The sequence below is a fragment of the Orbicella franksi genome, chromosome 6 (assembly GCF_964199315.1).
Source record: "Orbicella franksi chromosome 6, jaOrbFran1.1, whole genome shotgun sequence".
Lineage (NCBI taxonomy): Eukaryota > Metazoa > Cnidaria > Anthozoa > Scleractinia > Merulinidae > Orbicella > Orbicella franksi.
In genome coordinates this window covers 10775073-10800416 of record NC_138150.1, presented here as the reverse complement: position 1 = coordinate 10800416, position 25344 = coordinate 10775073, and the positions used below count along the sequence as shown (strand labels likewise).

General features: G+C 39.2%; 1 protein-coding gene across 3 annotated transcripts; it reads right to left on the bottom strand.

The window, feature by feature from the left end:
• Window positions 1-1713: 1713 nt before the first annotated feature.
• LOC145489186 (leucine-rich repeat-containing protein 56-like) lies at window positions 1714-23973 on the bottom strand. 3 transcript variants are annotated; one of them, XM_081468121.1, is made up of 17 exons: window positions 23492-23973; window positions 17279-17454; window positions 16896-16983; window positions 16041-16101; window positions 15637-15733; window positions 15055-15137; window positions 14647-14764; window positions 13663-13891; window positions 12890-13033; window positions 12211-12267; window positions 11915-11970; window positions 10527-10678; window positions 6372-6437; window positions 5380-5562; window positions 4675-4869; window positions 4495-4536; window positions 1714-3887 (listed from the first exon to the last, which is right to left on the bottom strand). In XM_081468121.1, exons 2-17 carry the CDS (start codon window positions 17450-17452, stop codon window positions 3761-3763), a joined length of 1872 nt encoding a protein of 623 aa, XP_081324247.1. In that variant the 5' UTR covers window positions 17453-17454; window positions 23492-23973; the 3' UTR covers window positions 1714-3760. The 3 variants fall into 3 exon arrangements, with proteins under 3 accessions (XP_081324247.1, XP_081324245.1, XP_081324246.1); XM_081468119.1 differs by having other exon boundaries at window positions 17279-17459; window positions 23492-23972; XM_081468120.1 differs by lacking the exon at window positions 4495-4536 and having other exon boundaries at window positions 1716-3887; window positions 17279-17459; window positions 23492-23970.
• Window positions 23974-25344: the final 1371 nt, after the last annotated feature.

Below are 25344 nucleotides of genomic sequence, written 5' to 3'. Positions count from 1 at the left end.
AATGGGTATATTGTCCTCGCGGAATTGTTATAACGATATTGTTTTAGAAAAAATAAAATCCCCAAATAATATCTTAACTTTAAACGACCCACCTCAGAAACAGATGAACTTGTCACAGGGCGACAAAAAAAAGCAAAATATATATTTTTTTATTATTCCTGTGACGTTTCTAACTCGAAGGACTCCCTGTCACGAATTTATAAAATTGACAAGTTATTTCTTTCGTGTTTACGTTGAAAAAATCAGGAGAACTAATCAATTTCAATGCATTCCTTAAATATCAAAGCCATTCAAACATCCTGTGATGGGTTTTCCAGACGTATAATTTCGCAATTAAGATGCGATAAATTGAAGAAAGTGGGCTCCCATCGCTAAGGCCAACCAAAATATCCCCTCATTGGACCGTGCTATCTAGACTTAGCAAAAATCAGATGGTTGGGGACGCTAGACGGTTGTCTAGCAAATACTAGATGTAAATCAACACTTAATTCATTATTACATTTCTTAGGCACGCACAGCCTTGGTTTTAGTTTACATTGAAGGCCACATGAAGAGCATTTATGAATCGCTCTCCAATTTAGTCAGTATACGTGACTGATCCACGCTAGATGTGGTTTTCGGCGGTTACTGTCGAAGGAGATGCGAACAAAAGCGAGGACAGTATGATTTCCGATATAGCGCTTATCACGTTGACCTTGTTAGATGAAGAATCTTGAGTTATCAATGTCAAGTAAGTTAATGGAGCAACTTTAAAACAACTTACTAACCTTGAAGAAGAAATAGATACACCGAAGGACTGTAGACAAAATAACGATAAAATCGAGACAAAAATGAGACATTCTGACCTATTCGCTAGCCCCCCTCCTAATTTTACCCTTTCTCGCATCTTGATATATCCAAATAAGAAAATCAATTATGGCAAGTGGCTTTTGAATTATAAAATATAAATGTGCTTAACCGGATCCTAAGAATTAACTGCCAGCAGCTTTGAGATTTCACCATTGTTTTTATTCCTCAGTGAATCCCGGACGAATTTTGATCTTTTAACATAACCTAATGTACCAACGGTACCAAACAAATGGCATATTTACGTTATTTCAGCTGTCATGGGTACTAATTCTTTCAATATGGGTGGGTGACTTTAATATTTGTGCTGACCTTTATGAAATTAACGGTGTGCCACAGAAAGACCTTTTTTAAAATCCCTTCCCAGCTCGACTATTACCATATGGCCATTTTGTATATGGTTATTCTCTTAAACGAGCGAATATAGGCTGTATATAAACTAAAAAATATTGTGTCGATATCGAAAATTACTTTTAAATGTGACTAGCACAAGTAATGGTCTACTTTACAAATTAGTTGAATACAAGGTAATATAATGCCTTCGGAACAATAACAAAATGCCGAATAATTTAGTCGTCTCATATTTAATTATTTTCGGGCTCGTATCAAAACTTGTCAAAATGTCCCCATTTCCAAGCGTATAAGTTCGGGTTTTCAAATAATTTCAACAACAACAAAAAAGCTGTTTCCTAAAACAATTTCCTTACCGACAGTAATATTTGCAGTGAACGACGTTTTGAAGTGGAACCACAAAAATGAAATTCACAAAAAACGTCAAACCTAATATCCTTGGCTAATGGTTGCGCGGGTCGTCCGTGATAGAAATTCGGACTCGTTTGTCAGGTCGACCAATTTACTTTAAATTCAGACCACAAAAGATCAAGATTAACTAGAATTACTGCAAAACCAAAATAAAGTGGCGGAAAGACTTAGCAAACCATACACTTCAAAAGGTGGGCGAGAGAGGTATGAGATCACAATTAATATAGGCGTGGTCGACATCATGGCGGAATGACAAGTTTTAAGATGGCTTTCAAACTCAATTAGTGCAAAATAGCAAAAACAGATCAGCGTACAGTTCTGTCGTACATCAGACGATTTCCACGCTGTTCTGTTTTAATTCGAAGGGATCATTTTCGCGTTATTTTGGGATGATTAATTAGCGGTCTATGTATCGGAAATCAGATTGCCTTTGTGGCATTGCGCGGCAAAAGCCTGTCTTTCGCATCCCTGTAATGTGGATAGCAACACTGCTAATCACACTCGGATGTAAGTGGGCCATTTGGACTCTTGACTTAAACCCCTCCTCTTTTTTTTTTCTTTCGCCGTATTCGTAGACTCCCCCTGATTACAGAGCACTGGATAGTGAAGATAAAACGATATTTTAAGTCGGAACATGATTGCTTAAAATCCGTCTGATAAGAAGCTGGTCCGTTAGTTCTGTTTACCTTAGATGGCTGAGAAGTTGAACTTTGAGGACGTCTGTGTTACAAATCCAGCTTAGTGGTCAGATCGCGATCGGAGGAACTGAAAACGCCCGGATTAATTTTGATTCCAGATTGCCCCCGTAAGCGCAAGTGTTGAATCGGCTCCGACTGTCTGTTTATCATCGTAAAGTTGTCAACGGAGATTATTCAACGGACAGTCTAGTCTTATTTTACAGACAGTTGTTTTTTTTAATAGGTTCAGCTTTTAGGCGTTTTTGCGAAAAACAAAGAAAACGGTCAGCTTGGCACAATGGCGAGGGTGCTACGCCCCCAGTTCAATTTTCCCTCGCCACCATTGACTGGATTTCTGTTTTCTAACGTCACAAACCAAGCTTTGTTAATAGATAACTAGCAGCCAGCTTTCTGTTGCTTTGGAACTTCAAGCTTGTTACGTTTGTTTGACAAAGGCCCCAAAAGCTTACGCAAAAACCATGTCACGAGACAACGCTGTCTTGCGTATACCTTTGTATTAAAATCTTCTGCTGAATAAACTATCAACTTTCTTTTTTGTTGTTGTTACTATCAGGCTTTTTATCTGTTTAGCTGACAGGGGCACTAAGACGAGTGCAATATTGTGCACTTGTCAAAGCTTGTATTCACAATGTCATCTGTCGGCTTTACTGCCTTTAGGCAACATTAAACTACTCTCCATAGTTAAGAGGGAATGGTTATGAAACCTGGCAAAGTTCTTTGTTGTATGTTTGTGTTGAATATTTTGGGAGTCAACATTGCACAAAACCTGGGAAAATACAAAATGTGGTTACGTGTGCTCATACAACTAACCAAAAGAAGCATTGCCATTACGTAATTGATTCCTTAGTCAATGAGCATAAAACAAAAGATGTGCAGGGTCAAGGACCTTCCAACATAAATCTTAGCCTGTTTGTTTACTTCTTTGATGTTTACCTGGTTTCTTAGCCATTCCCTCTATTAACAATGTTCTCTCGCATTGGAAGCTGGAAGTGAAAATTCACGAATCCTGTTTGTTGCACGATTGTCTGAACCATCTTTTTTTTACACCTGGAATGTTGAAAACCTATGTCATGCATACGTCACGTCGCGCATCCCTTTACCTCCTTCGAAGAAAGGCAAGAACATGACTGCTCTAAAGTTCGATCTCAAATTTTAATTACCACTTCTGTACTGACAATATAAAGCACTTAGAAGAGTATTTTAATGCACATTTATTTACACTGATACCGCACACGGAAACATACATATTTACATGTACGATGTTGCGACGTGCAGAAATCTGACACTGAAGTTATCCACGTCCATAAGTTAAAAAAACTTCCTCATTCTGCAGTCAGTTTTAAATAACCAATCACCTCTCGACGAGTGATTGTGCTCACACTACATCACGTGCAAACTCAAACTCGGATTGCCGCTGACTCCTAGAAATAAAGTCGCACAGATCTCTCTTTAAGTCAGTCCTGTAAAGGTCTGAGTTTCCGTTTCTGAAGGGCAGCGGCTGCTGTTCCAGGTCTTTGTCCCAATAACACTGGGTCAGGAAGTTTACGGGAGGGTCTGGTGCCATCTTTTGTGGAAGTCTCCCTGCAAACAAACAGAAGTATCTGAGACAGGACAAGCGTTTTGATTGGCTAATTCTACAGTCTGTTCTCCCCCAGGCTCAACCTGTTTTTCCTCTCTTTTGAGCGAGAGATGCAACATATGTACTCTCGTTTTCTTGATCGGTTCTGTAAAAATTTTCCGTCGATTTACGGCGAAACATTTTGCAGGAAAAAGCTCGTTCACTGTCATCATGATCAGGTTGCGGATTAAAAGGTGATCAGCAAAAGTTGACAGCAAATGTTAACAGTAAACCTCACCTGAAAATTTATAAGACTGAACTGATCAAAATTTACCCTAATCTTGAACTGGCTTAACCACGCCTCGAGCAATCTGTCCAGACCTCGAACTCGATTATAAAACGAATATATTGCTTCAGTAATTTGTTAAATAACTTTCTTTCTTCTAGCATTATAATTACTGTTTCTTAAGAAGACTAAGAATAATAATCATATTTCGTCACACATTTGTGGAGTTGCGAGGTGCTATAAACAGCACTTTGTTTAACTCGTTTCATTTTCCTCCAATGTAATGTTTGAAGGCCATTTAACTTTTAGATTGAAATCCTTTATCGTCCATAAAAGTTACCTACCCATGTATCATGTTATTGACTACAAAATTTCCTGTCATTAATCTAAAAAAAAAAGTATACCTCAACTTTCCATAAATTTATAAATGCAGTACTCAGATGCCGATTTTAAATATGTTAAGGTTAGTCGATCAAGTTTTCCAAAACTGAACTGAGTGTTAGCTAATTCATGTTCTCTTATACCTCGTCCGCCGGTTGATTCGTACAGGTGCAGACGAAGAGCGTGGTTCTGAGTCTTCTTCGATCACTAAAGGCGGAGAGGGTCTGGTGTCCAAAGAAGGAGTCGATGTATTCTTGTCCACTTCGAAACTCTCGTCTCCGTGAAGGGTTCGGAGTCTTAATTGATTCACACTTGTCTCACCGGAAAGCTGCCGGTATCTAAGAGGCAGATGTAACGGATTAGCGGCGTCTTGTTCATGTCACCGAAAAAGTCGAAGAGAGGGTCCGCCCTCAGCCTAATCCCCAGGCTGAGGGCGGGAGATAACTGACATTTCAGGCTAGAAGGGAGTGACACCCTCAAAGGGTATGGATTTTGAATCGTTTCAGTTTGGGAAAGGGATATATGTGGACTTTTCTTTTTAGTGTAAAAAAAAATTACAATTTTCCCTAAAAACCAAAAATTTGGTGCCATTCCCAGGGGACTACGACATGCCTTACTTCTCTCACTTGAAAAGATGGTACATCAATTTTCAAACGAAACTCAAAGAGAGGTAAACAAAAGCAAACATAAACCAGCCGTTAAATTGCTACACTTTACAACTATCCCCAATCCCTGTCTTCCCAACGACATGAATAATAACTGAACGGTATGATCTCCTGTCTGCGGAGCTAAACAAATACAAGAACAACAACAAAAAAAAAAACCGAACAAAAATTAGCGACTCAAACCTTCGCATCCTGAAGTCTGCAGCAGTATTGGGTCTGTTAATTTCCTTTCCCACGAGGGGAGGAGTAGGGAGAGAGCGGCGTACAGCAGAAGGGCTAACAGGGCGACGAGTGGCTTTCCTGGGAGGGGACGGAGAGTAGGTAGGTGTTGTGGGTGCTTCTTGTTCCGTGGTAGATGTAACCTCGCTGGAATTAACAAAAAATACTATTCTTAGTAAACTTAGTCTCTTGGAGCGTAGTTTCAACAGATTGCAGATGCCTCAATAGCATGCCACCGCTCATAGATTATTGAGGAACGAGTGAAATATTGTGGAACGAGTGAGCCCTGGCGAAACGGGCTCGCAAGTAGCCGTAAGTAGCCGCTAGTTGAACTTGCGTAGTGACTTGCGTTGGATGGTCAAACGGAATCGTAAGTACACTTAAGTCGCAATAAAACCCATTTCAAGGCCGGTATAGATATCCTATATTTCATTGGCTAATAGATTGCTATAATAACGAGTGGACGTCACTCAACTTGCGTTGACCTGGGTTGGGTGGCCAAACGGTGAACAACTTGCGTCGACTTGCGTGCACATTTGATCTCGACCAAAGTGAGCGCCAGTCATCGCAAGTCAAACGGGGTCGCAAGTGGATCCAAGTTTTCAACTTGCGTCTGCTTGCGAGTTCGTTTGGCCAGGACTCAGTTACTGACTGCGAGTATGCAAGTAAGCCCCTCGATGGAGACACGCTATGAGAATTAACAGTCTTGCCCAAGAACGCAATGATCTGTCAATTCGACTTGTCGATCCAAGGCCAACAAAAAAACAACCGCGAAGCCATCGCCCCTCAGATCCCAGAAAGTTTCATTTTAAACACAAGTATGTCATCAGATTTTGACCTCAGTTACAAGTTTCTCATTCTTCTGGTTAGAGTGCGCGCAAATTAAGCGTTCTGCACGTGTAAAAGAACCGCAAGCATAAGTTAACTTCATGTCACGTCAACATACTGCCACTCACCCATGAGATACAATACATTTGTCCTCCCTGTTGGTGGCTAGTGTGATTTTTTCGTCGTTTAACATCCTAAAATATACAAGAAATTGAGAGTTTAACACTTCTGAAGCAAAAACGTTTCAATAAAGTACACAAATGCTATCTGCATTCCTTTCGGATTTGCGCTACTGATAAAAATAAAAATTTCAAGATAGGAGCTGTTGTGGTGCGTGCGGTCAGATTAGGGTGTGACTCGGTTGGATGGGTCACTTGATTGCTTAAAAACAGAAAAAGGTACACTGGAAAGGGCGTCTTATTGTGTTCTGCTTCAGACACTGAACAACTGATTGAGCGCGTGGTGTTATAGACCGTTACTAAGGAACATGAAGTTTGCCGAGGGTGACAAGCTGACGTCATAATTTTGATTAGTAGAGTGGTTCGAGCTGCCGAATGAATAACAATCAGAATGAATATCACTTATCAATTATCATAATCGTTTCTGAATGAACTATAATCCGCGGAAACTCTACCGACAGCTACTTCCGCCTCGGAAACAAGAAAACGCAAGCCCGAGGGAAGTTTATGTATTTCCGTAGTACAAGTTGAAGTCATTACGGTATTTGACGATCCCTTTTAATCAATAAGGACCGAAACATGGAGGAATTTACGATGAGATACTTAGTTCAAAGAAGGAAACGATCTCTTTGTTGATCATGTCGTGGGGTTCGTAAAGCCTTCGACCATCTTAACACGGACAGTTGACTGGCATGAATTCCTAGTCACAAGTCTTATGGCAACTCACCTTTTTGCCACCCACACCTCCCCACCCCAAAACAATCGTGAACGTCGTTTCTTTTTTTCTGAGAGGGAGGGGAGGTTGGGTTCGAAACATTGACTGCTGACTGTAGAAACCAATCCCTTGTCGGTAGCCCAGGCTACCGCGGTTATGTTCGAATAGTTAACTTTCGCGGGTTGTATAAATTTGACAAAGGTTCGTTCCCGTTTGAACATGCAACGTTCGTTCATGCTGTTTCTCGCCATATCTTAATCGGCAGGTAAATATCGCTTTTCATCGTGTCTGTCTTGTATTTCCAATGTTGTATGTCGCCATTTCCGGCCTTCATGTAACATATTTGTACTGTTTTGTTCTAGAAACCACTGGCACTGATATGCAGGTAACGGTTCACGTCGTCGATAAATATACTTCTTTACGTCAAACAATTACTGCCGGTTCGTTTGACACAGACTCTCCTTGGGTGGTATTTTGTTCGATGTCTGGAGGATTTTTGACGAGCATTGTCTAAAAACGCTGAGGCACGAAGAAATATATTTTCACCGACATAATTCTAGATCTACTTTGTTTGGTTGAAAACAGTGACACACTAATCTTGCTCCTGACCTGTTTATGCAGCTTTCACGATAAATGATGGGTGTACGAAGGGAGGGGATAGAGGGGACGGTTCCACATTGATATAGCTCTCTCGTGACCACCCTGGTTGTTTCGTTTTCGTGATTTATCTCGTGAAAGTCAGTGTGAAAAGGACAAGTGTTATCAAACAGTTGACGCTAGCTGAGCTCTATGCGCTGGCTTGACACGATCAGGCCAAACGTCTAAGTAAAACAAGAACAAGAAAAAAATATAAATAAAGACGACACCAGATGTTGTTAGATAGGTTTTTTATCACGACTCACTGAGATCACATTTGGAATATTTGGCACTGTTTTCCACTTCATGGGTGCTTTGTTCAACAAATAAAACTCTTGAACACATTCGCTAGTCTCGTACATCAAGATGTACCAAAATGAACTCGAAAAGAAGGAACGAAGATAACTCATATTTGTTTACATTTCACCCGGAGGGGGTACGAATAGAATGATTTCCTCAGGGCGTTAACCTCTGTCTGCGAATGTTCATTTTTCGAAATTATCGTCTTTGTTAAAGATGTGTTACTTTAAATAAAAAAAATTATAAAAAAGAGAAATTATCGTCTACTAATAAAACAAACAATTAGATCGCGACTTTACCAGAAGTTAATGGCCTGATTAGACTGGTTGGCTATTTCTGAAATTATTAAGGTCTCTGATTCCTGTCCTTGATCTGTCGATACAGTAGTTAGAGATGAAGTAATACGAGCCACATTTTCGTTGCAACTTGTCGTGCAACAGTGTTGCATAGCGCGTACGGGTTAACAAGCGTTTTAATATTGCTCGTATTACCACTGATTTTGCAAGTTAACTTCACACAACACGTTACCCCAACTTGAGAAATTGAGGTAATACGTGCAACAGTGCTTTCCAACTTGCAATGCAATATTGTTGCACGACAAGTTGCAACGAAAATGTTTGAAGGAATTTGTTTGAGATGTTCGTAACCTCTACTGAAATTTCAAAGGCATTTTGAAATTGACCGAATACTGACCATGCTTAATAGTCACCTCATGGAAGCTGAACAAGACTAGTTGGTCCAACGTTCCTTTTATATCACTGCAATTGACCACTAAATCCTCTCTCAGTTTTCTATTATTTTTTCCTTAAATCAGTCAAATGAAGCTATCCATACTTTTATTTATTTAACTTCGCCTAACTAAAATACTAACTTATATACAACAAAATTCATTAGGGAGGGAGGCCACTACAACGTAGCCAATTACAATGGATCCCAGGGTACTGATAAGAATTAAACTTAAGCTATCCATATATAAACAAGAAGAATCAAAAGGAAACAAAACAAAACGTCAAATTACTAGAAACAGCACAACGGCGGGCACAGAAGAGACCTCGCTATGTTGCACCTGGGACAGATTATTCTACAGGTTCTTATGTCGTCAGTCGTACAGATCTAGAGCCCTATTGTAATTTTTACAGTAACTGTCTAATTTCTCGCGCGCTAATTGGCTCATTTTTATCATCAATAAGAGTACAGATGGATAAAATTTTAATTTATGCAAGCTTTTAAGTTCAACTTTCAGCTGTCAAACTGTCAACGTTTTAACCAATGAGATTTTATGGATTTTTTTAAGTAGCCAATCAAAGAGCGAGAAAAGCTATTGACAATGTTCGCGTCATTTTGAATAAAATTAACTTATCTTTGTTTACGGCAAGTTTACGCGTCTTTTCCCCTCATTTATTCCCGGCATTTGACCAGTTTGGGGTCTTGTTATTGTAAAAAACAAATTGAAGTAGTGAACGTTTAACTGAGGCTAGAGAGATGTGACTTGTGCGTAACTCAGTGGGCAGAACATTCCATGTGCGGCACGCGCGTATGAAAAATGAGCGTTGATAAGTAACAGTTCTAGTTCGCTTAGGAAAATAAATAATAGCATCCTGTGGAGAAGAAAAGAGGCTATAAGGCTATAGGCCTTTGCCGCGAAATCCATCGCTTATGCTACTGTTTCCGATTTTCGGCTCACTCTCAAGTAGTGCTATTGGGATAATAGTTAGGGTTGCTGTAAAGATTAAAACATACCAAAACAGGATGACGGGGACGAGAGACAATATAGGCGTCATTCCTAAGGTAACCCCTCTCAAGTTGTTTTTAGATCAGAATAGGTTCCGAAATCCCAAGAGGGTCTAGAAACATTCAAATGCAACCGAAACTGAATAAAAACTGATAAATTAGAGAAGGCAAGAGAGTGTCACATTGTGAAGAATCACAAACGTTTCGGGCATACCACTTCTATAGAGTGACAACCGTTAAATCATGATAATTTTGAAGTTTTAAAAGTAAGTTCTTCTGATTTCCCTTAGGCCTAGAAAAAGTCGATCTGGAGACGCGAATTTTACTCAGGTGGACTTCACACGCATTTTCATCCCTCAAGAAAACATCCATGCAACGCGAGTGGTAACATTATCCGTTGGAAATCTGGCGGAGCGGGTGCCATATCTTAAGATTACCTCAGTTGAGAATACCACCTCGCTCCCGGACTCTCTCATCTTCCCGCCCTTTCGGAGCGAGAGAAGGGGGAGAAGATGAGAGAAGCTGGGAATAAGGTTGTTGAGAATAACTCCTATAAAGTGTGGGATTAACTCTAACTCTTCAACCTCCCTTGCAAAGGCGAAAGTTATAAAGAATTTTGTGTCAACCTTAGTGAACATGTAAAAGTGGGAAAGAGGAGAAATCAATTCAAAAGTCCTTGAATAAACAGTGGTTTAAAGGTGACGGAAAAGGTGAAGACTTACTTGGAATACTCGTCTCTCCAAGCTTTGAGTTCTTCAAGTATGTCATTTTTGCTCGCTGATGGCTCTGTGTCTTCCTCGAAACTCTTCTCAGGTGTGTAAAGCCGAGGACTCTCTAGAAAAGCTACCACGGGGATCCTGGGTGTTTTCATATCCTAAATCAAGTAAAATGCACTGTTAGAAGGTTACCAGTGGTACAGCTAGTGGCACCTTAATGCAGTCTGAAAAACGCTGTGTTTGAAAAAAACGCCACTGAAGGATTTGAAGTGTTTGTGCCGGCATAAGCACACACGAATACTCTGAAAATTGACAGGTTTAATTGCTCACTCTAACCCAATAGTCAAATGCAGCTTAGAGTGCACGTGAGTGCTCGAACTATTTTGACATTGACCAAGAATCGGAAATTTTTGGTAGGCTTCTACAAAGACTTGCCCCGAATGTAACTGTAAGGATAAAATTTTTCCTTCTCTGTGTAAAAGGTTTGAGCATTGCACGACCACCAAATAAGGACTGGCCAAGATAATATACGCAGTAGCGAGCAGACTTACGTTTGCCCTGTGCGTGTGAAGCAAACGTAGGTCTGCTCCAGGCTACATATTAGATGGTTCCATAGCATTTTTGTTGTGGGAGCCGAGAGATAAGTTAGTTTAACGCCAGAAATAGAGATGTTTCCTCAAAACCAAAAAATACGGAAAATGTTCCCCAAACGTATGGAATAGGAAGCTTATGAATCTAATTAAATACAGAAATTGCTGTACGAGACGAACACGAAAACGCCAACATCGCGCAAACCGTAAACTGTAATAAATAAACTGTAAACTGTTGTTCTCATTGTAATCCACATCCATCCTGGCCAGCGTTAGCTATCGTCACTTGTCATTTCTCGAGACAAGTGACTTGTCTACAAAATCGAGCCAATATAATTGGCTTTCGCCTTTGCAATTCCAGTTGCTTCTAAACCTCCTAAAATACAACAACATGAGTGATCATGTCAAATCTCGCTGATAAAGGACCCCACAAAATCATCAGGGAAAGGCAGAAAACTGAATTAATGCCACGACTATGGTTAGTATTGACAAAGTCCTTTTTGTCGGGTGCAACAGACAGATGTTTACAGTGACTTTCACGGCAACAAGAGCTTGGTTATGGAATACATTTGTAAAGGCATTTTTCGATTTATTATTACCCAGTCAAAGAATAACATAAATTATGTTCTTGCAAGTACTGTAAACGTTGTTGTTCCGACATGGCACAAAAGTTGGCTTTCTAGCCTGTGTATAAATGTTCTCAGCACTAAAAATGGTGCCAAATCGCTTAGAACTTTCCTCGTTACTTATAAATGGAAATAAACCCGGCATAACAAAGCAGGAATTGCGTTACAATGCACACACCTTTCGTCTTGACTTTAGTGCTCGTGATATATTCCCGCAAATAACCTGACTGGAACCTGTCGGAAAGAAGAGTTAGAAATAGCAATTTACATTAGGGTAAGTCAACGCATCTCTGTTGGTAAACATAAGCCTCTGTCGTCGCTAAGTTCAGAAGAAAAAAAAAAGTCGGAAGAATTCTCTCAAGACACCTTCCTCTCAGAAAGCACTTAATTTATTCCCCAAACCTGCATTCTTGACATTCTACTGATATATCAAGGAGATGTTAGATGTAGATCAGAATCAGACGCACCGCTTACCGTGAGTGAGATCACTGCTATCATCCTGATGAAAAACTCCAATTGCTTCTAAGCCTCCTAAAATACAACAACATGAGTGATTATGTCAAATCTCTCTGATAAAGGACCCCACAAAATCATCAGGGAAAGGCAGAAAACTGAATTAATGCCACGACTATGGTTAGTATTGACAAAGTCCTTTTTGTCGGGTGCAACAGACAGATGTTTACAGTGACTTTCACGGCAACAAGAGCTTGGTTATGGAATACATTTGTAAAGGCATTTTTCGATTTACTATTACCCAGTCAAAGAATAACATAAATTATGTTCCTGCAAGCACTGTAAACGTTGTTGTTGCGACATGGCACAATCAGCTGCTTAACTTGATAATGTGCATTAAGAGACAATGCCTGGGCTCCTAGACTGGTGTTGCAGATCAGAATTCACTATATCGATGGGCACTGGCTCCCTTGATTGTAGGTGTATAGACTCTTAACAAGAGGGCTAGTAATAAGTAAAACAGATAAATGATACTGAAAAGACCAACAAATGTCAGTATGGGAGTCATCTATCTCACAAAATTAATGGAAAAATCCTTGACTCGAAAATCCTTCCAAATTGCCCCAACACAAACAAGTCTCCAGAAGTGCTAACAACAAGGTGACCACGAGGAAGGATTCTACTGCACACTACCACTCACCTCCCGCAGAGCCGGGCCGTGGCCCCATGGCACTGGCTGGTCTCTGCCGTGAGGCTGACATTGGACGTGGCCTTGTAGACATGGCACTTGAGGGCCTGTCTTGTCTTGATGTACCAGCAGCTGAACCTGGTCTTACCATATCAACTAAAATAGTAAAATAACAATAAAATTATAGTTGAAACCAGATGATGGTGATCAGAAGTCCCAAGATCAAAATCTCAGTTCTCCAAATTGATTTCATTCATTATTTATGATATCCCTTAGTATGATAACTTGGTGGTACATAAAGTTGACGTTTATTCTTTGCTCTTATTACTTGTTTTCTTGACTGTATATCAATTGACATTATGAGACATAAGGTCTCAGTCAATTGAGATCTGGAATCAAAGTGCTAATGAGGTTATGTAACTCGACCAATAAGGAATTATTGCAAGATAAATAGCTAAAATGACTGGTAGGACATGTCCACACACTGAGACTAAGAGATCCCAAAACCCAGTTTTGTTTCTGCCTTTCCACTTCCTCCACTGCCAATAAAGCATTTTCAATAATCATGACGGCAAATCCCTTGAAAAATAATGTCATTTTTTCTCTAAAGGCTTTTGATTGCCTTCTCTTTGTCATCATTACTTACTCTAAATCAATGTCAATGACTTCATATATTAAAACACATGCATTTTTTTGGCCTGATATTTTCAAAACAGAACATTAATCAAACAACTGGCCACAGTAATGCACATCAAGACTTGAAAACAAAGATTATAATGACATACATGAACTTTCCTCCTCTTCATCAATGTTAATTGCCTTGATTCCTTCACTGACCAGCTGCCAGTCTGCCTTGAGATGCTCTGGAACCTTGTTAGGCCTGTGCGATGCTGGAGGCTGCCGCAACACAGGTTTCCCATCAACTTTTTCTACCAAGAAAGGCTCATCATCCAGTATTTTGACATTGGGAACAACTTTGTGAATTGCACTACGATAATCATAACTTCTTATTTCCTGGAAAATGGATTGTACTATGTTTTAAAAAGTGAACTGCCCTTCCAGAATTCTTGAGAGCCATTATGATAGGCTTGAACAATACTGATGCTAAAACCATCAAACTGTCCAAACATGTTTGATCTAACATAATCCAAGACTAAGGTAGGTAAAGTCTACATATAAGCCAATGGCCAATCAGGCTGGAGCTGTTTCCCTAGCATGAAGCCACTATGAGAACAGTGTATTTCTACTCCCCCTTTGGATGGGATGCTAGTCCATTGCAGGGTTACCTCCTGCATTAAATTAGCCTGTACCCATTTATACACCTGGATTGAGACAGGTAATTTAAGAGTAAAGTTTTTTACTCAAGAACACAACACAATGTCCCCATCCAGGGCTCAAACCTAGACTGCTGGCTCTGGAGTCGGGCGCACTAACCAGGAGGCCTCCTCAAAGACAATTGGATGAAACCATTGGAATGGACTGTTTGATCACCCTCTTGTGACATGCTGGACAAAAATTTGACTCATGCCACAATTTCTTCCCAAGAATCTCCAGTTGGTCCCAGATCTTCCAACAACTGAAAAACTGTCTCGTAGAACAGTCCAACAATTTGAAGCATGTTGCATTCACAACTTGTACTCTTACAGTGCACAACGAGGTCCAATAATGTTTGAAAATGTGTATGTAGATCTAAATATTGAGACTTTTTACCATGGCTTTACACACAGCTGGATAAATAGTTGCTGATTGCCACATACTTTTGAACTTACCTCCTGCGATGAGAGTGCATTTGGAGTGGTGCAGATTGGATTACCTTCTAAAGTCAAGATCTTCAATGACGAACACAGGCACAAAAACTCCACCTGAGTGATGTCACTCACATTGTTGCTGATGATAAAATGATCAGTCATGTTTCCTCACGTGCAATGGGTAACATTAACCAATATTAACCTTAAATGTAGGCATTCATAGGCAGGCAATGCAATTTGAACTGAACTTCTTTTTAAAAGAAAAACTTCCCTCTGGATGGTCAAATCATGCAGGCATGGTTGTCTGCATTGCTGGTCAATTTGCCTGGTACCTGGCCCTTATTGAAACCCCTGCTGTTAAGGCAACTTTTTTGGACGTCGAGATATTCACTCATTTAAAAAGGACTCAAACTGCTAGTCACTACTCACCCCTCTAAGTCAAGAATCTCCAGTTGGTCCAGCATGCTGACAGGGCTGACATCTTCTATATGATTAAATGCCAAGTACAGCTCCTATAACAGAATGTCAGTAATAATTATTGATTAGCTTACCTTGAGGAATATTATATTTTGCAGACCTGCTTGCCTGTTAAAACCTATTCTGGGTGACAAATGATAATATCTGAGACTTGCCAAGAGGGCAAGAGCCTTCAATGAAAATCTGAGACTGCAAATATACCAATGACATGTTGACTCAAGAGACAGAAGGAGTTGTGCAAGACTACTTATTGTAAAATAAGTAAGTGACTCCCTGCAAAGGATTCCGAGATTTCAAGATCAGATCAAAAGTTTGTAAGATCCACAATCTTCTAGTAAACTTGTACAATCTTTTAAGTATATGTATCATTCCCTAAATCAAACAAAAAATAAATAAAAATAATTAAAAATTTACTTAGAGGTTTGATGATTGATTAACCTTATGGAAAACAGTCATTTGAAGTCGTCATATTACTGAACATATCTTCAGTAGCTAAAGAACACTTCCATGATTCACTTAATTCACTGCAAGTACCTTTAAAGAGGACACTGAACTAATGCCATCTAAATCATTCAGTCCAGCTCTTGATAGCCAAAGGGTCTTTAGATTAGTCAAAGAGGTTCCAAGGTCTCTAAATAAACAAAACAAGACAGCAGAATATCAACAAGTGGGTAAGTTTGTCGGTAAGTATTGGTCAGGTAAGTTGTTTCCACTGATACCTTTCAGTGTGACGGTACCAGTTTGTGGCCGCTTCTTGGGGTGGTTCCCGCTTCCAGGGTTGCCATGGATACCTCCCTTCAGCTTATGGCTTTTTGCTCCCTGCTAACCCTTTAGGCACCAGTTCCCAAGCTCATCTATTTGTGATGAGTTTAATATTAATAAAATTACCATTACAATAATTGGTGGGTTTTGCTTATCGTTTGTACCTCTGGACTCACCTTACAGTAGCTATTATACTGTTAGACAATTTAAGCTCAGTCAAGTTAGGCAGCAGAGCACCTAAAGATAGCAAAAGGAAAATACTCAGTAAAAGAACAAACATAATTTTGGTGGCTTTGACAGATGCCATCCAGTGTGCATTTGCCTGTTTTTTCTTGTCTCGTCTTGACCTAAGCTTCAGCTAGGAATGGTTGATCACGCTTTTCAGTGATTTTTTTGTCAAATCATTTATTTTCAACAACCAGGAGAAAGAAATAACTCTTTGTATTTCACCAAAAGTGAATTCTGTAGAGCTGTTTGAAGTGTGAATGCATTGGACACAACTCAAACATGATGTATCAATGAGAAGAGTTTTCAAAGCTTTCTGAAAATGTCCATAATTGAAGTTTCAGGTGATTCTACAGGAGCAAGTTTGCCTATTCTGATTGAAATTACATGTAAGAAACGTGTGACTTGACCTGAATAATTTTAACTGCCAAAGGGGTGTGTGGAAAAAAGCCCTAAGTGACTTTTGATCTCATGTCAAATTCTTGTATCAGATGTCACTTACACTGTTGGGTCTTTTTACATCCACCCTGTCAATAATAATTATCGTAACTGAAGGTACTTTTATAAACAGAAGCCCTGAACATTACACATGCCAAAAAGCAAAACAAGTATTAAATTTGTTAATTACTATTAATCAACCATGCCTAACCAACAACAATTTCTTTAATCTAGCACTCCAATCTTATCAAAAAAAATTATTTGCAACAAACTGGAACTGAAACATTACCTTGTTTTCCAAGGGGTGAGAGATCATTGTGAACTTGACATAACTAATGAGCATTACTGAACAACTTCTTTATACTAACCAAAATTTCCAAGACTATTTTCTCTTGTATCAACTTTCATTTCAAGGTATTCAACTTCATCAAGATTCTTAAAGCCAGTTAGGGATCTCTGCAATTACAAAAAAAACCAAAACAAAACAAAAAAAAACACACACACAAAAATGATAAATCTTTTGGTTATGACAAGTTAAGAGATGTTCGCATGGCTCTATTGTCATAAAGATATATATACAAATATCTTTACTTTACAATTTTCAAGCCTGTCAATCCAAGCCAGTTTCAATCCATTGTCTTTAAAATTGAGTGCAATAATGTAAATGCTTGTATGATCTTTTAGCTAAAAAGGGCTGCGCTGACTTTTCATTGGGTGTGTGTTTTGTAAATCAAAACTTGCCAAAACCTACCAGTTTTGATGGCGACAGGAATTCTTCCAATAACTGGTCTGCCTCTTCATCTTGTGCTATTGGTTCAGGGTTGGCAGTACTGTCATCAAACTCCCGTATCCTTACAGAAGAGAATTCTCTCGGGACCTGAGGCACATGCTCAATTTGTTCCAGGGTAAGTGTTGTGTCTTCCATACCTACACTAAAAACAAAACAAAACATTAACGGCTACTGGACTTGGTTTGTGTTGCCCTCTTATAGTGAAACTAATGATAAATAAATGTAATATGGTGAAACTTATTACATCTAAATTATATCATTACATCATCAGTGATGCTTATTTTATCAATATAATTATGATGCCATTCTTTGTAGCTTTGACTGTTAGTTACCAGGCTGTTTTTCTTGAGGGGTCTCTGGCCCCTTCCAGACAAAGAGAAAAATTTACAACCTTTTTTAAGACAAAAGTTCCAAAAAAAGGTGACCTGCTCCAGAAAATAAGCAAAAAATAGGTATTGTTAAACAAAAAAAACTCATTGGCCTGCTTGCACAAGAAGAGTGAATGTGTTGTTCCAGACAATATCTATACCCCTCCCACAGAGGGGTTTTTGATTTCAACCCCTCCATCCCTCTGGAAATTTCAGTTTTGGTTCATACTGATACATACACTGTACATGTACCTCTAAACATTTTGGCTTTTGAGACCCCTCCCCTTCCCCTTGGAGTTTGCAAAAACCCTCCTAGGGTTTTCCGCAACTACACAATATCACAAAGAGTGCACTACCAACCGATGTCGCAAAGTCAAGTTGAAACCACAACAGAAAATTTAGTTTTGATTTCCATTACTGGTCTAAGGAAAGAAGAAAATTCTATATCATTTCCCTAAAAGATATTGACCAGATTGATGTATCATGACTAAGTTTAAAAGCACAAGCATGCTCAGGTGTGATTTGACCTCTTCCTCTTTAATCATCTTTTGCCTATAAAATGCCATATAATAAACAAATTTTTTTTAACCTCAAGAAAATCTCAAATATTTTTGGTCTTTTTGTTTTGACCTTGCTATCACTTGGTCAATACAACAAGATCTCAGTTTGAGATTTTCCCATAAAGACCTCACTCTCATTCCCAGGAATGAGGGAGTACTCCATTATATACGTATGCGCAGTACCAAAGGGTATGGTTTTTGAGCTGTTTTGGTCAGAAATAGGGTATTGATTTAAGGGTCAGGTCTTATAAATAGGGTATCAAATTTTTGGTTGGATCATAACTAGGGTAGGAAAAATTGCAGATTTTAGTCTTGAAATTAATAAGGTAAGGGTTCTGAGAAACAGCTGCACATCCCCACCCAATTTTTCCAGGAGTATACCCTCACAGGCTCTCAGTTAATATAAATAAGTAGTTATTATTGAACAGATTATTTTAATAACATAATTTGGTAATTTTCATGTATAAATTATGTATAGCTCTCTACAGTATAATTTAATAATTTATGGTTCATGTCACTACAGTACCGCTCAAAAGTAAGTTACCACCCTCTCGCGAGACGAGACTCTCGTCTCGCGAGATAAGACTCTCGTCTCGCGAGAGCTTGAAAAAACTGTAAGTACCACTGCTTGAATTTCTCGCGAGACTTTAATAGCCTATTGTAATGCGAACTTGCAAGCACGCAGAAAATTAGCCAAGCATAACTTCGTGCGCTCGAACGAAGTGTTTGCCGAACTCTGTTGTTTGGTTATCACATTCATTTGAGATTTGACTCTTAAACTTTTCAAATCTACTTGGCTCAATAGTCGTATCCAAGAATATGCTGCAAAGTTTACTATTTTAAATGGAAATCACGTCGTTCGTGGGCTTAAGGAAAAGTGCTCAAACCTGTACGATGAAAGTTTGCCGATCGATCGTATCGTCCTCTTTTGTCAACTACATAAAGCGAAAGTCGTGGATATTGAAGTTATTTATTTACTTTAACCGGTCATTTAGAAAGGTTTGTAGACCTGGAAGAAAGCAGTGATGAAAACAGTGTCATGTTTAAAAGCAAATAGGTACAGAGACTTCTTGGCTTTTGTGTCATTCGCATTTTTCAAGGTCGATGAAATTGATCATTTAGATCGACGATCAACGGGCGTTATTGACTCTGCTTCTTAGCGTGTTCAGTAACACAACTAATCTTTAAGAGACTGCAATGTGCTTCTTTTACTGGGTAAACATTTGTTTATGAAACTATTTCAAACCTAGATTATGTTTAAAAGCGTCATTTGTTTCTAGAGTTTCAATCGATCAACTGAACAGAATTGGTTTGTGCCACGCACTGTATGGTCGCCAAACAAATTTTATAACGATCGGTTTTTGACGGGATAAAGGTTTGCGTTCAAAACTTCTATAAAACTCTTCCCCTTCCATATTTTGAAAGGCTTCTGTTTCGTCTTAGCGTTCTCCGAAAGCGTTCCATCAATCGATTGAACTCCCTCACAGATTTTGACAAAATTCGACAAAATAATAAAGCGTTTGTTCTTTGACTCGTAAACGTCTGCTAACACATGTAAAACTTATAGGAAGCCAGTTTATACTTTGAAAGCATCTTTTTTTTTTTCCCCGTCTCATCGAATGCTCAACTGACTTTAACTTTCTTGCTAAGCACATTCAACAGATAAGTGAATTTGGAATCAACAGACTAACATGTAGTACGCATACTTCAAAGTAGTTTACGGGGTTCTTCGAAGGGAAGAGATTGGATTGCGTTGTTCATGACTTTTATTGAATGTGGTGGCTCCTAAAGGAGCCGTTGTGGTTCTCAAATAGAACCGTGTTATTTTCAGTGCCCTGAGGCACGGCCTTCGCGCTGAATCACCATCGGTACAACCTTCTTCAAGTGATTGATGTACGTCGTACACTTTCCAGCCGTCACCCTCTCCCTCCAGAACCTCGTTATTCCTTCGAGTAGCTGCTCTTTAGTCGTGGGCTTTACTATTGTTCGCAGAAAATGTTTTAGCTCATGCCATAGCATCTCTATGGGATTGAGGTCAGGGCTCTCGGGAGGCGTCTTCCACCAGTGAATCCCACTTGATTCCATGAATTCTTTCGCCAGCCTGCTAGTGTGTTTCGGGTCGTTGTCTTATTGGAATCTGTGGCCGTCAGGAAATGTCGCTCGGATGAAAGGAAGCAGGGTTCTGCTGAGAATTTCTTCGATGTAAAACTTGGCGTCCATGTTTCCGGTAAACACGAGGACCCTCGTTGCACCGTGCTTAGAAATCCTAGCCCAAACATGAACTTTGTAGGGATGTTTCGCACGGCCCTTGAACTTTGGCTGTTCCCATTTGCGTCTAAAACTCAGCTTGGCATGTTTCTCCATGTGTACGGAGCATTCATCCGTGAAGATAACGTTGTCAAACGTTTCACCGTCTTCCTCGCATTGCAGGCAGAACTCCAGTCGTTTCACCCTGTTTGGCTCTCTTATAAGCTGACAATATTTCGTGCCAGTCTGCACCCAGCCAAGTTTTTTCCGAAGCCGCTTGACTTTGCTCTCAGAGAAGTTGACTCCAAACTCTTCGTAGATCTTCTTCTGGAGGTTCGGAGCTGTCAGTTCATCGTTCTGCTCCATCTGGTTGTCGATGAAAGTCATCAGCTGTGGCGTCACATCTTCTGCAGGCCGGCCGGGCAGCGGGGCATTTTCGAATGACTGTCTCTCTTGAAAACGTCTTAAGAAACGTCTCAGGCGACTGATTTTACAATCATCGTTTGCTAAAGTTCTAACTATTTCACTGATGTTCATATTCTGCTCTCGAAGTCGCACAATTTTTGCTTTTTGCTCGTGTGTCAAACGACCCATGATAACGATTTGATCTTAGAGCACTCTCTCTGCCTTGCACTGGGTCTTGAGTTGTTTTGAAGTCCTCCTGTGGCTTTCTAGTTTTGTGCCATAAAATATACTTAAAGTGCACCTAACCCCCAAAATTTTTTTCGCTAAAATGAATCTAGACTTTATTTGAAGCATTTGGGCGAAGAAATTTTTGAATTTGGTTGATTCCTCGATTTTCTATGCCCTTTCAAAGTCACGCTTGAAGTGTTTCACGACCGCGTTTTGGGGAGTCTGGGGCGGCGGTACCTGATGATGTCTACCCAGGAACCAGTCAAGCCTCAGTCAACTCTCTGTATTTGCTCGAGAAAATAGAACACAAAACTGATCGTTCCGATGTATTTTGGCACTAAAACGTCCAAGTTTTGTCTCAGAATCATTTCTTTTTCATCACTGGAGTCAGAGTTAAGTTTCGATTCGGAAGACTCCGAAATAAACTTCGATCGAGCACGTTCGACAACTGTGAACTCACTGCTTAGAGCTTTGAGAGCAATTTACAATATTTCAAGCGACGAAGGGAAAGACTTCTTTGCGGACGAGCTGCTTGTATATTAGGAATGGAAAGCTAGATACGAAGTAAAGGAGCAGGCAAACGAAAAGTAGGAAAGAAAACTCGAGGACTGCTTTGGATGGTAATTTCGTCAACTAAACATAAGATTCCCACGCGTGTTTATAGCCCGTTTACATTTGTCCTTAGCGAGAATGTATTTCGTCAAGGTGTGATTGTTCTGTTAAATCCAGTTTGTGTTTTACTTTCAGTTGAATGCTTCATGTTTATAAGAGTGACGTACATGTTGCAGTTTTGGAGACTTGATGACCTCCAAAACATTGGCTTTGATCGATTGAAAATCGTATTGTTTGGACCTGTATTTTTGAAGCGGCGGGAAGCAAGGCGGAAGGAAACATTTCATACAATTACTGATTTCACATTGTCACACGTTTTAACTCGTAACTCCAAATAACCAATGTAAATTGTTCTTAAAGTTTGCAGTGAAATTCGTCGGATAAGCGAAAAGGATGTGTTCCCTAAGCGGTCCGCAGATAATGTTACGCGGTCATATTTTTGACGCTATTGCACAGAATCTTTGTCGCACTGCTGATTTCCAAACCTTCGAAAAACTCTGTGAGTCTAAAAATTTTGTTATCATGTAATTCTAAAGGATTAATCTTCGACTTTCATCTAAATCGAAAGAGAAATAAGTGTTGGTTAGCGGCGTACAGTTGCGATCTATTTACATATCAGTATAACGCTTCTTTATCATGATCAGATCACACAACTTTGCCGGTTATGTTATAAATACTGCGGGATTGGAAGATATAGGTTGTCAATAGTATTTGTACAAATTGCTGGTTAGCTCTAAGCAGAAAATTTATGAAAATAGCGTTCGAAAGTCTGTGGAACAAATTCTACTGAGAGTTCTTCAGTGGTTCTCACAGATTCAGTTTGCTTGTTTCGGTTTGACAAAATCAACCATAGTTTACGTCTTTATTGCAGCATTAGCCGATCATCGCTAGTAAATTGTACAGCATATCTTTCTTTAAATCTGGAATATTGCTGCAACAGCCGATAGCACCTCTGGAAGGCGTGTCAGCGCACTTTTTGAATGTGTATTGCACCATCCCGAAGGAAATGAGAGGACGTGAGATATCCAACCTTCCTGGGTAGACGTCACAAGAGCCGCTGGACCCATTCTCCTCAAACTCGGTCGTGAAACAAAATGGCGGTGTTTTGGAGCTATTTTCGAGATTTCGCCGGGGCACAGAAAATCGAGGATTTAACGGAATCCAAAACTTTTTTCGCAGAACTATTTCAAATAACAAGTAGATTCGTTTTAGCGAAAAAAAATTTTGGGGGTTAGGTGCACTTTAACTAAATTATCACAATGGAAGTCACTCAGAACTGAAATATACTGTAGATATTAAGCTAAAGTGAGGTTAAGTAGCATTACTTCAAATAAAATGCCGCAATTAAGCTACTAAGAAAATAAAGCATTTAGAAACCCGTCCGTAAATTCAGGAACACCGCGGTTTAGATTTTGATAAACTGCAAAAATACAGCAACGTTAACTTACAAATATCAAGAATGCTAGAGACTGGAGTTATTCATTAAAGTACAAATACTAAGCTTATTGAGCTTAAAGCTCAATTGCATCCCAAACATTTCACTGGAAATCGACAAATGCTGAATATATGTCGGTTGTAAGTTAAAACATACTTCGCCTTCCTCTCCATTAAATGCAAAAATTATGCCAAGTAAACGAAAACGGATACAGTGGCAACTCTAGAACACAAATCACAATGTTGTTGTTGTTTTTTCTGCTTTCCGCGCACGACCTTTCAGCGTGTATCGGTTGCCATCGTTTACAAGTTCAACTTACCTTTTTCCTGGATACGCCAACTTGTTCTCCATACAAGCCATCGAAAGAGATTTCCTCAGATATTTTTTATCCTAGCAAGACTTAATGAGCTTCTAAATCTAGAGCTCATATAGCCTGGTTCGTAAAATTTAGACATAAATTAGTTTTCTCCTGTCTCCTTGGTCGCCCAAGCCCGCCATTTTGTCTATGGAGTAGTGCATTATGGGATTTGTGTTGCTGACAAATTAGAGTAAGGGGAGGGGAGGGAGGAGGATGGCGCTTTCCACCTACCGAAAATTTCGAAATTCGGTGAGAAATTTCCTAAATTTGCGAAGTTGTCCTCTTTTGCGGAAATTCCGTAAAATGCTGTTCCATTTCAACCACCTACCAATGAAAACCGAATTATTAGTTACAGAGTGGAACCTTCTGAAATCCAAAAATTATATAAATGGCCGTTTTCCATTACGACAAATACAAAGTTAATAATGTTTCAATTCAAGATAAATCACAATATCATCTACACTAAAGACAAACTTAAAAAAGCCAACATAATAGCTGATGATTTATACTATCTATGTAAAGGTGAACAGCATACAATCTAGCATATGTTTTTAAAGTGCTCCCATGTAGCTTTATTTTGGAACGAATTTTTTGACTGGTGGTCTAGTCACTAGTGAAAACATTCAGTTACCAGACCGTCAACAATTTTATACGGACCTACAAACCCACCCAAGCACCATCAACCCCTAAGCTTGGCTTTGTTGGTGGCAAAATACTTCATTTATAAATGTAACCTAAATGAACAGTCTTACTCTTCTTGCTGTTTAAGATACAACTTCGAGAGAACATAATGACTGAAAGGTACATTGCAATTAAAAACAAAATTGCCAAGCTCTTTAATGAGAAATGGAAATGCCTTATATTAAAGGATTTTGTTCCAGAAGTTTTGCCACCACCAACGACTCGCTAGGACAAATTAATTAACTTACTTTGTGTCAATGTTGTCATGGTTTTCAAATTTCTAATCAGTAGTGCTTAGCATTAATTTATTTCCATATTATTTAAAATAATAATAATAATAATAATAATAATAATAATAATAATAATAATAAAAATAAAAATAAATGATAATAATAAAAAAAATGCTGTTCCATTCCATCGCTGGAAATTTCCAGAAGCTCAAAACATAATTTTTCAACAAATGAAGGGTGCCCACTGAGTGATGGACACTAAAATCTGGGAATTTATTACAGGATCTCTTGTTAAACCTGGGGATTTACCAAATGTGGCAAGTTAAATAAATCTGCCCGTGGAAAATAAAGTTGATAGTTTACTATCCGTAAGAATGCCACAACCCACTCTGGGAATTTTTTTCTGATCAAATCAGGTGGTTGTGTCCCTGGGGTTGTGTCCAGTGGGACTTTTAAAAGGGTGTTTTCTACGGATTTTTAATCTGGCCACAAGCTCTCGAGTAGTACAACAATCATGTTTGTAACTGAGCAGACATGTGGATAGCAGTAAAATAGGCCAGCCTCACTCCATATGAAATGATCAGTTTGTATTGTGTTTGGGTTGTATTCATTAACAGACAAAAGACTCATTGACAAGTATTTTAAGATCCCACCTCACCCCAGGCTGACTGGTTAATTACTCAGACTATAAAAAAAAGTATATAAGCAGTTGAACCCTGCCATAATTTTTGAACTCTCAGGGGAAACGAGAAAAGTTCAAAAAATCTGAAGAATAGTTAGTTTGAATAGCCGATGGTAAATGACTGAAGGGCAAGTCGAAGGGAAATGGTTTTGAGTTCGATATAACAGGGAATTTAAAATAATCAAGTTCAAATTAGCAGGGTCCAACTAAGAGAAAATAAT

Bases quoted from the DNA above. Each gene is read 5' to 3' on its own strand.
- LOC145489186 (XM_081468119.1), bottom strand. From the start codon at position 23,532: ATGGCTTGTATGGAGAACAAGTTGGCGTATCCAGGAAAAAG. The intron at 15,734-16,040 runs GTGAGTCCAGAG...TTGTTTATTTAG, and splicing joins AGTATAATAGCTACTGTAAG to AGACCTTGGAACCTCTTTGA. The intron at 4,870-5,379 runs GTTTGAGTCGCT...TCTGCCTCTTAG, and splicing joins GCAGACTTCAGGATGCGAAG to ATACCGGCAGCTTTCCGGTG.